A 12,838-nucleotide genomic window follows, 5' to 3' on the forward strand; every position below is an offset into this window, starting at 1 on the left:
TATTTTTTGTGAACAGGGGAAAAACAAACTTTTTTTTTTTGATATGATGTTTTCTGTTTAATGAGCTTATTATTTTTTTTTCTTTTTGAAAGCGGTTAAAGAATTTTTTTAATGGAAAAAAGTGTATTTGCTGACTTGTTTTATAGTTGCTGCTATTTGATTTGTTCGTTTATTTATTTTTTTTACGCATCTAATTCTTTAGATGAGTGAGGCATATTTTATTCCTAGAAATCGGCTTAAAATATTAAAAAAATATGTTTGAGACAATTTGCGATTTTAGCTATTTTTAAGAAAATTGATCAGAGACTGGAAAGTAGATATGGGTATACGGGAAAGTAGGCTCGTTTAGTTCTAGACGGAACTTCTTGTTAAAATTACTTTTTAGCAACAGGGCAAAAAACAAACGACTTTTTTATATGATGTATTTATTTTAATTAGCTTACTAATTTTAATTCTTTTTTCCATTTTGAAAGTGGTTAAAGGTTTTTTTAAATGGAAAGAAATGTATTAGCTGCTTTGTTTAAAATGTGCTGCTACTTTATTTGTTCGTTCATTTATTTTTTATGCATCTAATTCTTAGATGAGCGAGGCATATTTTACTTCTTGATATCAGCTTAAAATGTTAAAAAATTATGTTTGAAATAATTTGCAATTTTAGCTACTTTTGAGAATATAGTTCGGATACTAGAAAGTCGATATTGGTATAAGGGAAAGTAGGCTCGTTTAGTTCTGGACGGAACTTCTTGTTTAACCAAGCAATTCGTTCTTCAACTTACTTCTGTGAACCCGTTTGATACGTTTGTGGCGCACGGGATTTTTTTCCCTCGTGCTTTCAGTAAAATTTAATAATAATAAATATCTGATAGAAATAACTATTGAGACATAAAAACAGATTTTTTTTAAAAATCGTTTCTTGTTTCGACTAATTTTAATTATATTTATTCAGCTCACTGAATTACATTTGAAAAAAAAAACCGGCATTTTCTATTATTTATTCTTTTGAGATATAGAATGAAGTTGCAACTGCCAATTAATTCATCCAAAAAAAACCAAACCTTTTAAAACATTATTATTATTATTATTATTATTATCATTATTATTAATGTCTTTTTTTGTTTTTTTGGAAGCAAAAAAAAAAAAAAAAACGAGCTGTTTATTAATTGTGCGGTCTACCCTACGAGTGAAAGTAAATTTTACGATGGATTACTAATCACGGAAATACACATTTGAAGAAATGGTTGACGTTTTTGGGCTATGACTTCCTGAAATTTTGATTGTTTCTTGTCTGAGAATATATTCAACAGAAAATTCTAAATACATCATAAATCTTTTGTATTTTTTTACAGCTATCTTTTTTTTATCAGTGAAATAAAAATGTTGTCTAGACTATTCGTTAAAATTTATTCCCTGAACAAAAACTCACAGATAAATATTTCAATGCACAATTTTACTCACAAAACTCTCATACTTCACTTTGGCAGAGCAGAGGGAGGGGGAACTTTCACAAAACAGAAAAGTATGTCAATGACATTTCTCTGTCCCTTTACAGATCAATAAAAATCAGAATTATACTTTAACGTTGTTTTATCGAGGCAGACTTTCTCCCTAATTACATCGATTCTGACAGTCGTCGCTGAAAGTGCTCTTGGTAGACCTTGAGCTTTTTAACGCCTACTATAGGCGTCAAGGTCTTCCAAACATTCGTTTATGTAGGTAAGGTATTGGGCATGACGTTTTCAAGAGTTTCTAAACAAACCCACGTCGGTCCATCTACACACTTTTCTCCTCCTATTCAAACAAATGATAAGAGAAAAAAAATGTATGCGTGCAATTGTGGGAAGTAATTATTGCGGTGAACATTTTAAGAATTAATTTGGGGGAAGCGTAGTGTGTAGAGATTAGCAGCTTTGAACGAATTTTTGTGGTTTAAGTAGGGGCAAAATGAATTGGTTAAGATAACTTACTTTTTTCAAAATGAACAAGTTGGAAATTTGTTCTAAAATTAAGGCACATAAAGAAAGAACAATATATTTTATAATAAAACTTACATTGAAACGTTATTTATTTTATTTCTGGCAAAACATTTGTTCCTCAAAAAAAAGGTGGAAATTTTTGACTTTTTTTTAATGGGGCAAAGTGAAATATAAGATATTTTTCCAATGAAATATTTTCTATTCAAATATCAAAGATATTTTTTATCAAATAAATAAGTTAATAAAAGAATGAATGAATTTGAAAGGAAATGAATCAATAAACGAATAAATAAATAAATAAATAAATAAATAAGTTAATAAATGAGAAAAAATGAATCAGTTAAAAAAATTGTGAATGAATAAGAAAATAAGCGAATGAATGAATAAATAAGGGAGCTATTAAATGAAGGAATGTAAATGAAGTACTTAATAAATGATAACATAAGTAATTTCATAAAGGATGAATAAGTAAATGAAATGAACTATTTCACCTTACCCCATCCAATTTGCCCCGCATTCACTTGATTAACAGTACAAAGCATTTAAAATACAAATAAGCTTAATATTAAAGAAATAAATACAGCACTGAATATATTAGTAGATTTCAATTCATATTTAAAATGTTAAGAACAATATTTTTATAATTTTATAATAACAAAAATAATTTTTGACGTGCAACAAAATGTTTCAATATGAGTACTAATTTTTGAAAATTGCTTGTATTACTGCGATTCTTTCGTTATGTGTGTTACTTTTACATAACATTTTTCAACTTTAATGCCCTTTATAACAAACTTACTGGCCACTTTTCTTAGTTTTCTCAACTAGTTGTTAAATCTTCATGTGTTTTAAGCATGTAAAAAAATAAAGTTGCAGATTCATACTAATTTTTTGTAAAAAAATTATTTTTCTGAAATTTCGTTACGTGTGTTACCCTTTATAAAGCTAGGTATTTGAAACTTTGTACACATACGTTTAATTCTTTAAAGTATAATCAAGATTTGTTTTCTATAGACAGATACATTATCAAAGGTGTGTTTAGGGATTTTTTTAAAAAATTTAAGCAGTAAATAATTTTTTTAATTTGGTGATAATGGTGCGTTACGTGTATTCTGAAGAGTGTTGCGAGTGCGGCAGCATGTGTAATTTTTTTCATTCAAAAGTCATTTTAGTACAAAAATATGATTTATTAAAGTCAATTTCAAATCACGTGAACTAAAAGTCCCCAACATTGTTGACTAGGGGCGCCCAGGAAGGGGAGGGTCATGGTGCAGACTGCGCCATTGAATATTTTAGAGGAATTCATTTTATAGGGATTTTTTATGTCATTTCGGGGGACAGAGAGTTGCTCTGTAGGATTCCAGGGGCTTGTCCCTCTTCTTTGGAGGGATGGTAACCTTTGTGGTAACTTATGTGGTTTGGATTTTTCCTATCCACATAACACAAGTAACCTACTTGTATCTCAGTAACAGCCTTTGTTTTATTTGATCAATCATCCGAAATCACTGTCAAATCTGGTGCAGATCATGCCTTTTATAGCTGTATTTTGCCCCTCATAGCTGACACAACATTCATTCTTTTAATACCTGCGGTACATTTTACATTTTTGCACAGGTTATCTTCAAGCCACTATCAACTTGATTGAATAAAAATACTTTGGTTAAATGCGTAGGATCCTTTCTTATTTTCATGGATCACTTTTCATGGAATCTCCCATTATCATGTTCTTTGATTTTCATAGGTAATTTATTCTTGACTAGAATAGACTACATAATATGTTACTACATACTTAAAATATTACTAGATTGGTGACGCTAAAAGCAGAGCAAGTATTTTACCATTTTACTATGCCCCGATATCCCCCTACATCGACATGCACTAAGAAAAAATAAAATTCGCCTTGGTTGATAAGGGAATGTACGTAAGGGAAAAGTACCACACTTGTTTCGTTGTATTTAATTCAACAATATTCTTGGTGCGAATATTTCTAAAATAACCTGAAAACTCAGCAAATAGGGGGAAAAAAGACGAAAAATTGCATCCATGACTGAAACTGAATAATATTTCTCAGTAAATGAAAAACTGTTTGATTTACATAAGAATCAGTAGGTACATAAAACATCGATTTTCAGAAAAATGTTATTGCTTTGAATTGATTTCCAATTGTTTGTTGGAAACTTGTCAGAATTGAAATTTTAAAAATACTTTTGTAAAGTTTCCTAGGTAAAATTAATTTAATTAGTATTAATTTCATTGATAATTTTTTCGCAGAAGCGTAACATAAGTAAATATAAAAGCAGAAAAACAATTTCATTTTTAAAAACTGTAAATTGAGTTGTGAGAAGTTTCACACAGTAAGGAAACTTTTTTTTTCTTCTGAGTGTATGTAACTTGCCTTTTTTTAGGTTTGTTTTGGGTGCAAACAGTTTTCCTTAGCTAAGAACATTTTATGGCTGAAAACACAATATCAGAGTCTTGTCACAAAATCTTGTCATAAAATCTTCGAATACGAGTCCTACGCTCTCAATGCATGAGAGTAAAATTTGAGCCATAAAAATCAGTTAGTACTATTTTTTTTTGTAATTTAGAAATTTACCAAGAGTTTTGCAGATTTAAAAAGCTACACTTGTCCAGAAGATTTTGCTGTACGGTTAGTTTGCAACGGTTTAGACTGTAACACGTTTTAGCCAGGGGTATCAAGGTATCATGCACAAACCTTTTAAAATTCCCTGTGACATGTTATTTTCAAAAGGTTCACAAGATTATATATGTCCACAGTATCTACTTTCAATTCTTTAAAAATGTACCAATAAGTTAATACCCACTGGGGTATGAATAAATAAAGTTAATATCCATTGAGGTATTAACTTTATTTACTCCATTGCGGGGAAGATAAATCTGGAGCTCTAACAGATCAGTGTTTCTCAACCTTGATTGATACACAGACCGGTAAAAAATTTAACAGACAGGTGAGGTATTTTAAATTTTGAAATTTTTATATGCAAAGAAAAATTTTACTACGGGATAAATTTATGTTACGTAATATTTTGCAAAATTTTAAATTTAATTAACTTACAGAAAAATTAACATCAAATAATTAATAATTTTAATTATATCATAATTCTGTGAGAAAAATCGCAGAAAAGTTAAACAATAATCGCAAAGTTTATGCGAAAAATGTAATGTAAAATTTTATTATTATTATTATTATTATTATTATTATTATTATTATTATTATTATTATTATTATTATTATTATTATTATTATTATTATTATTATTATTATGAAGCTTTCAAATAAGACAGAAATGAACTAGCATTATTTGTAACAGCGTTTGAATAGATTTCACGATTCACAACAGAATGAAATTTGGCAATTTTGTTGCTTATTGATACTTGTAAAAAAACTTTCGAACCAAAAGCTTTTAAAAGTTGGAGATTTCCATGTTTCCACGAATGCACATCATGAATACATGATTATTTAAAATCGAAAGTGATTCGAATGCAAAAGTTAACTAAAACAGTTGTTCTCAAACTGGGGGGCGAGAAATCCGTGAGGGGAGATAAGTGGGCGATGAGCATTTAAAAGACAAAATAATGATAATAAAAAACCAGCGAATATCGAAATTGAAAAATTATACGAAACTGATTGTTAAGAGCTCACTTCAGGAATCGAAAGTTAAAAAAGAAACAAATCAAAGTTCAACAACTTCCTACTCACACCGCGGTTGAGACTTAAGAAAACATTTCATCATTCATCACAAAATTAATGAGTTTTCAAATTTTTAGCCGTTGTTTTTAATTTTAAGTGTCAGTGTTTTTAATAGCCCATGGGTTCCAATTTAAAAAAGAAAATAATTTCATAAAAAATGTATTTCTGTTTTTGAGAAGTACACCCATGGTAATTGTTGAATCAGTCCTTCAAATACCTGGCAGTTTGTTTTGGAAGAGAGAGAGAGAGAGAGAGAGAGAAAGGAAGAATGATTGGATGAAATTACTTTGTGTCTCATACACACTTCATATATAAATTAGGCTTTAATGTTTTCAATATTATCAATATACATTAGTGCCAAGTTATGGTTTTTTGAAGAGAGAAGGGGTGGGGTGCGATAGGTGTCAGTTAACCTCTAGAAGAGACGTTGGGCTCAAAAACGTTGGGATCCACTGTACTAAAACAAAATCTGCGCACAAATCTCTTGAAAGTTAAGTGTTTACTATTATGAAGGGTGGGTAAATCATCAACCTTTTCTCATATTTAAGTTCATCTGCTTCAAGTTAACGAACACAAAAGTTATTCATTAATCTTTTACTGCACAGTCTGAAAAAATTTAATTAAATTTGAAAAAGAACAAAAATAGATTAAATACCTTATGCGTAACTATACATGAAATTATTAAATTATCGCGAACTGAAATATGTTAATTGCGTAAATTTTCATTTCTATGAATATAGCCAAAATTTTTAAATTAGTGAGATAAGTAAATCAAAGAACTTTTCTCTGCAAAAACATTAATGAAAAATGAAGTACTTAATTTTCAGCTCATAACAGGATATACTTAATTAATATGAGAAAAAAATTAAATCTTATCCAACTAAATTAAATAGTAAACTTTACAATATAAAGAAAACTAACTATGAAATTTACTAGTAAATTTTTACTGATAGATATATCCAAACATTGTAAAGCTACACATTGTAATGTGCGCCTCTTCCTGTTATTTGATTGCCGTGAATAAACAATTTTCTAGCGCTTTTTTACATCATACTTTGTTGGTAAATTTTTTTTACGGTTCGTGCGCATGAATATCAGGAATATATTTAATTAATGTGATGGAAGAAGCTATTTATAAAACTTTTAGTGAGCAAAAGTTGATTCCAAGTTATTAAATTAATCTAAAAAAGGGAAAGAAAGAAAAACTATATCGCGAAAAGTAAAATGCTTTTTGAGCAAAAATGCTTTCAATATTATTCAGTTACAACACAAGTAAATGTAAGTAACGAAACTATGCCAGCGTATAATTCTATTTAATGTTTCTTCATTAATGTGAATGAAATTCTGATAAAAGAGGTTTTTGCACAATTAAGTATCAAGATTACTATGCTCACAGTTTGGCTATATATCTGAGTGAAGAAGTTAGGAAAAAGAACTTAAGAATAAGGATTGAATAAAGGAACAGTAATGAATATTTTTTGAGAAAATGAGGATTATAACATTGAACAAATACATATGAGGCAGTGAGAAACAAAGGGATGGAAATGGACATTTTTAAGTTTTGAGTAAAACGACTTATAACGTCATAGGTAGGCTCTCATTGAATTTTTATGCTAAATTATGCTGTACAGCTGCACCTACTAGGGCTACTAGTGCTACATATCTCTTGACTCAAGACCGGGGAGAGGTCCACCTACCATTTGTACTGGTTATCCCCAAATTTTTAATTTTGCCACTTGCATCCCTTTGCTTCTCACTGCCTCAAATGACAAAAAACAATGGTTACTTAAAATTGTTTTGAAAGTTTCAAAGTAAAGTCTTAGTATTTTATTTCCCCTCTTTGTCAGTGCTATTTCGTTTGTCAAACATCGCCACAGCCACATACTATTTTTAACGAAAAATTTGATTACTAAGAAGCGGTTAAAAAAAATCGTTCATGATATTAAATAATTTTAGAAACAGTCACGCGGAACCTTTCAGAAGTTATTTTGAATGACACTAAGGATCGAGTGATGTACTAATGCCTGTTGAAGAAGAGCAGATGGAATAGGGTGAAGTGACACTTCGTCAAGTCAAGAATCTGTCGGAAGAATTTTTAATGGAAAAGACTCTAGAAAAAAATATCAATCTTTTTTGGAAACACTTCTTCCGCGCTTGTGAAAAGCTAAAAGAAAAAGAATATATTTCATAAAGTAGATATTTTTACTTCCTTATACAAAAAAGGAAGTATTGTATTCGTAAAAAAAAAAAAAAAAAAAATACTCAAAAATTGACTTTAATTTCTATTTTGCTCACCCCCGAATGAATATTGAGCTTTTTTTTGGACTCGACCACACGTAAGTGCCTAAGAACGTATAAACACGCAAAACATGCATTTTGACGATTCCCGAGTTAATTACATTGAATTTTCTCGTGACGCCTGTAGTACGTATGTATGTGCGTATGTGCGGATGTGCGGATGTATATCGCATAACTCAAGAACGATAAGTTCTAGAAAGTTAAAATTTTGTACGTAGACTCCTTGTGGGGGTCTAGTTGTGCACCTTCCTTTTTGGTTGCATTCGTATGCTCCAAAGGGGGTCTTTCTTTTAGGGATGAAATCATTGTTAATTTCGATGTAAACTCAAGTGGTGTTATTATTTGGCGGGCACTTGGCGATATATTGCCAGTCTTTTGGTCGCAAAGTTTTGTCGCCACCTTGGCGAGAAATTTGGCGATTTTTTCAAATTTTAAATCTGTTACAATTTGGCCACAGTTGGTGATAAATAGAGAGTAAACTATTGCCTGTAATGTGGAAATGACATTAAATTGGAGTAAAAAAAGTCATGTGATGCACACATCAACTCGTTTGATTCTAGAAAGGCAAGAAAACGAGTGCTTTTAGCTAAGTAGATTGTAATGAAAGTCTAAAATTCATTTGCTTAAATTCCGAATGTGATGGAATGACCTTTTGAGGTGAAATAACAGTTTTAAGTAATTGCTGTCAAGTTATACTCCTCATTTTCTTTTTTCTTTTTTGCCATTTCAGTGACAACACATGAAGGATGAAAATAGTGAAACCTGCGTATAACAATACTGTCTATAACAAAAAACCTGTCTATAACAATATTACCCTTCGCCCGGGAAAAAATCTCATTCACCTAATGTATTTTCAACCTCTCTATAGCGATAATTGAATTTCAGTTGCACCTGTCTTTAACGATAATATATACTTTTTTTTTCTTTCAAAGCATAAGAACTGATTTATTTAATTATCACCGCTTTTTGTGTATTAAAAATTACTTCCTGAATAATTATCAGAAATATTGGAAGAACACTGATATTGTGTAGTATGTAAAGACATTTTCAAATGTTATTCATATTAATTAGAAAAGCTAAAATTTCTGAAAGATTACGATACCTATTATTAAATTATTAAAATAGTTTGATTTTTATTTAATTTAAACTCAATATATTATACACACCGCATAAAGAGGTGAACATAAATCTATACTGTCTATAACGATAACTTATCTATAACAATATTTTTTTTAGGTCCCAACAGAATTGTTGTAGACAGGTTTTAGTGTATTACGGAAATTTAAGAAAAATAAATTATAAATTATGCTGATTTAGTAGTGTTTTTCATTTGCTCTGAAGCGCAATCAATAAATCATGAACTTCTGTACGAAAGTAATTTTTGAAGACGGAATTAACAACAGCAATCATGAGGGCGCGTCAATCAAGTTATGCAGAACCACAACCAATGGTACTCGCGAAAAGAAAGCGATAAAGATTTCGTTGCTGTCAAGAAATTAGGATTGTATTCGCTGGATTGAGTGAAATGACAATGTTTAACGAATTTTTAAACCGAAACAAGTGTTTAATATGCATATGAGGCAGTGAGAAGCAAAAGGTTGTAAGTGGACAATTTCAAGTTTTGAGTAAAATGTGTTCAAAGTTGCGATCCTGGGTAGGCTTTCATTGAAAAGTTTTTCTAAATAATGCAGTATAGCACCTCTTACCAGGGCTATTAGGACCATCTTTTGCACCAGAACAGAGGGCAGGTTAACCTATTAATTTGAACTGAAAATCTCCAAATTTTTGATTTTGTTACTTACATCACTTTGCTTCTCACTGCTTCAAATGATCTTATAGTAATAGAAAATGGAGGAGAGGAAAAAATTATTTTTACTCACATTTATTTTCAGAAGTATCATTAAAAATCCAACGTTTACGAAGAGTCAACTTGTATGTTTCTGTAAGAGGACCGTTTTGAGAAGAAAATCGCAGTAAACTTCCAAGCGGACAAAAAAACAGACACATTGTGTAACTAGTAGCTTCGCAGAAGTTCTTTCCCCTTTCTTTTACGGTTTATAAATACTTTTTTAAAAGTTGCGTCAAGTCAGAAAACATTGCCCCTATGTCTTTTGCAAGTATTAAAATCGTCTGCCTATTCGATGGAGTTGTTGCCAATAGATAATAAAGAATGAAAATCCACTTTGAAATAAATCCAAACAAGCTTTCTTTGCTCTTGTGAAGCGGAAGACAATTTCTTTGAGAGCTAAGAACTTAAGTCGAAGTATTTCTTTTAAATCCAAATTAATTCTCCTGCTCGATAAAGGTAATGGCGTAAGAAAAACTATTTTAAAAAAATGTGTTGCGTTTTTCCTTTTAGGAAAATGGTTTTGATAGAGAGGAAAAAAGAAGTTGAGAGCGTTACAAGGATATTCAGGGTTTCGAATTTATCTCTACTGCTTAACACACAGATGTGGAACTTATTTTTGTTTTTATTTTTACGCTTGATTTATTTTATTGAATCACTTTTAAAACCGTCTTTTTAACCGCGTCTTTTATCAAAAGAGTTAATGATACTTACTAACTCGTTTCACTCAAAATTCCCATTTATTTTTCTACACAATATATTCCTATATTTATGGACTACATTTTTTGTTAATTGCACCAATTTTTAAAAAATTCTTGGTCATGAATACATGTCTTGTTATTCCAAAAAATAATCAAGCGCCTGTATACTGTATTATATATGTTATAGTTATCACGCTTGTTGTTTTTTGAAGCAGTCATTTAAAAATATGACGCGACATGTATCGCCAGAATATCACACCAGTGGTGGATTCACACCCCTTGGGACAGCAACAAAGTGTTTCTGTCATGAAAAAACCGTTGCGAAAGAAAAACAGCGAAGAAAATAACGTCATTGCACAGTCAACAAATTAGAGCCTTCTGAGCGAAAGTAATTTTCAATAATAGAATTAAAAATGTCCACCAGAGTAAGTGAGTGGCAACACGAGTTCGTGTTGAATAAATCATCCAGGTGTGAGCAGGAAGTGTACAACTAACTTTTTGTGGAGTTAAAATTGTTGTGAAGGCACCATGACAGTAAGTAAAAATAATTTTCATCAAAAAAGTTCAGAAATTAAAAAAAAAAAAACATTTGTTTCACATTTTTAGCTTTTTAAAAATAAAGAAAGGAATTGTATTTAAATTACTAAATTACTTAAATACATTTAAAACGATTCTTCTTTGAACAAATATATAAAGAAAAGAAGCATAACGATATTGGTGGTGTTTTTGGACTCACAGCTTGATATGTAAAGTGATAAAATGTCCTTGATCTCTTTACAGGTTTTCGAAGCATTCTTTTTTTGCCTCGAAAAAACTGTTATGAAAAAATAATTTTTACGATTTTTTTTAAATAACTTTTCAAGAATGATGTCATTAATAAATAAAAAAGGAAATGATTAACAAAAATACGAATACTTTTGAATAGCTTGTACTAGTTATTTGAAATCATGTTATTCAAATTCAGATACATAGGAGAATCTGCAATAATTCTCATGAGAAATCAAAATTTTACTACCAAAAAATATAGCCAAACTCGCTTATAACTATCACGATAGGGCCACAATATTGGTTCGTTACAACCGAGTGCTCGTGAAAAGCGAGTTACGAAAAAAAAAAATTCAAAATTTCATTTTCATTTTTATTTTTGTGCAGCACCAGAGAAGTTAGTTAACTAACTAGCTTTGAGCTATTTTATTTTCTTCTTCTTGTATTATTGTTTTCGAGGAATATTCATGGCCCAAAAAAAGATCTTCATTTGCACTTTGGTTTCGGAAAAAAACTGAAATTTTCCTGCACATCAAAAATGCAATATTCTCGGAAGTAATAACAGTGACCGTCAACAAACATATAATTTTCAAATGCTTCTTTACTAACCAATTTTAATAAAAAAAATGAATGAATGAATAAATAAATAAAAATACGTAATAAATAAATAAATGAATGAATAAATCTATACTAATATAAAGAGAGAGGGCGGATGTATGTTTATACGTTCGAGGTAATCTCCGAAACCATTGCAATTATTTAAAAAAAAAATTTCACTATAGGAAAGGTGCATTCTTACTGAGTGACTTAAGCTATAAATTATGCATATATGTATTTATACTAATATCTTAAACCAATAGTTTGTCTTTCCCACCAGTTTCGTACCGTCTTATTGTTATAAACGTAAAAATCAATACGATTGTCCCGCACCTGCAGTGACAAACGAGTCGAAGTTTCTCTTTGAACTGAGTGCCGGGGAACACGTGAAGGAAAATAAAATTACGATGCCGGCATAAGAACCGCCAAAACCTTCGCACGTATTTGAGGCTGCAGAGGATAAGGTATATAGCATTCCGTTAGCTTTGAAAATTGCGAACCATCGAGAGTCGCAGAGTGTTTATGCATCAAAATTTATTTAAAGAACTACAACTGAGATTAGCTTCGGACAAATTTGTTTTAGAACTCAAGTAGTGCAAATAGACGATATTAATCCGCGTTTTTAAAAGTTGTAATTTTGCATGCAATTCGGCCTAGCCTTTTAGGGCTTTTCATCAATACTAATATTATAAAGAGAGAGGGTTTATTTTGTATGTTTATATGTTCCGGGTAATCTCCGGAACCGCTGCACCTATTCAAAAAATTCCTTCTTTGTATGAACGGCATTTTCTTGCAGAGTGATATCTATACTAATATTATAAAGAGAGAGAGAGCGGATTTTGCATGTTTATAAGTCACGGTTAATCTCCGAAACCACTGAACCTATTTGAAAAATTCCTTCACTACATGAAAGGTGCATTTTTACTGAGTGAAATAGGCTATAAAT

The 12,838-nt window shown here is 30.4% G+C and overlaps 1 protein-coding gene across 1 annotated transcript in view; it reads right to left on the reverse strand.

Moving 5' to 3' along the window:
• Window positions 1-12,838, reverse strand: part of LOC129233113 (serine/threonine-protein phosphatase 2A regulatory subunit B'' subunit beta-like) — a 122,614-nt gene that overhangs the window by 84,880 nt on the left and 24,896 nt on the right. Inside the window, exons 3-5 of the mRNA XM_054867176.1 lie at window positions 8,633-8,665; window positions 7,071-7,086; window positions 6,978-7,007 (exon numbers count right to left, since the gene is read on the reverse strand). Of these exons, the coding sequence (XP_054723151.1) occupies window positions 6,978-7,007; window positions 7,071-7,086; window positions 8,633-8,665 (79 nt within the window). The remainder of the gene's footprint in view (window positions 1-6,977; window positions 7,008-7,070; window positions 7,087-8,632; window positions 8,666-12,838) is intronic.

This window comes from Uloborus diversus, chromosome 1, assembly GCF_026930045.1.
Source record: "Uloborus diversus isolate 005 chromosome 1, Udiv.v.3.1, whole genome shotgun sequence".
Lineage (NCBI taxonomy): Eukaryota > Metazoa > Arthropoda > Arachnida > Araneae > Uloboridae > Uloborus > Uloborus diversus.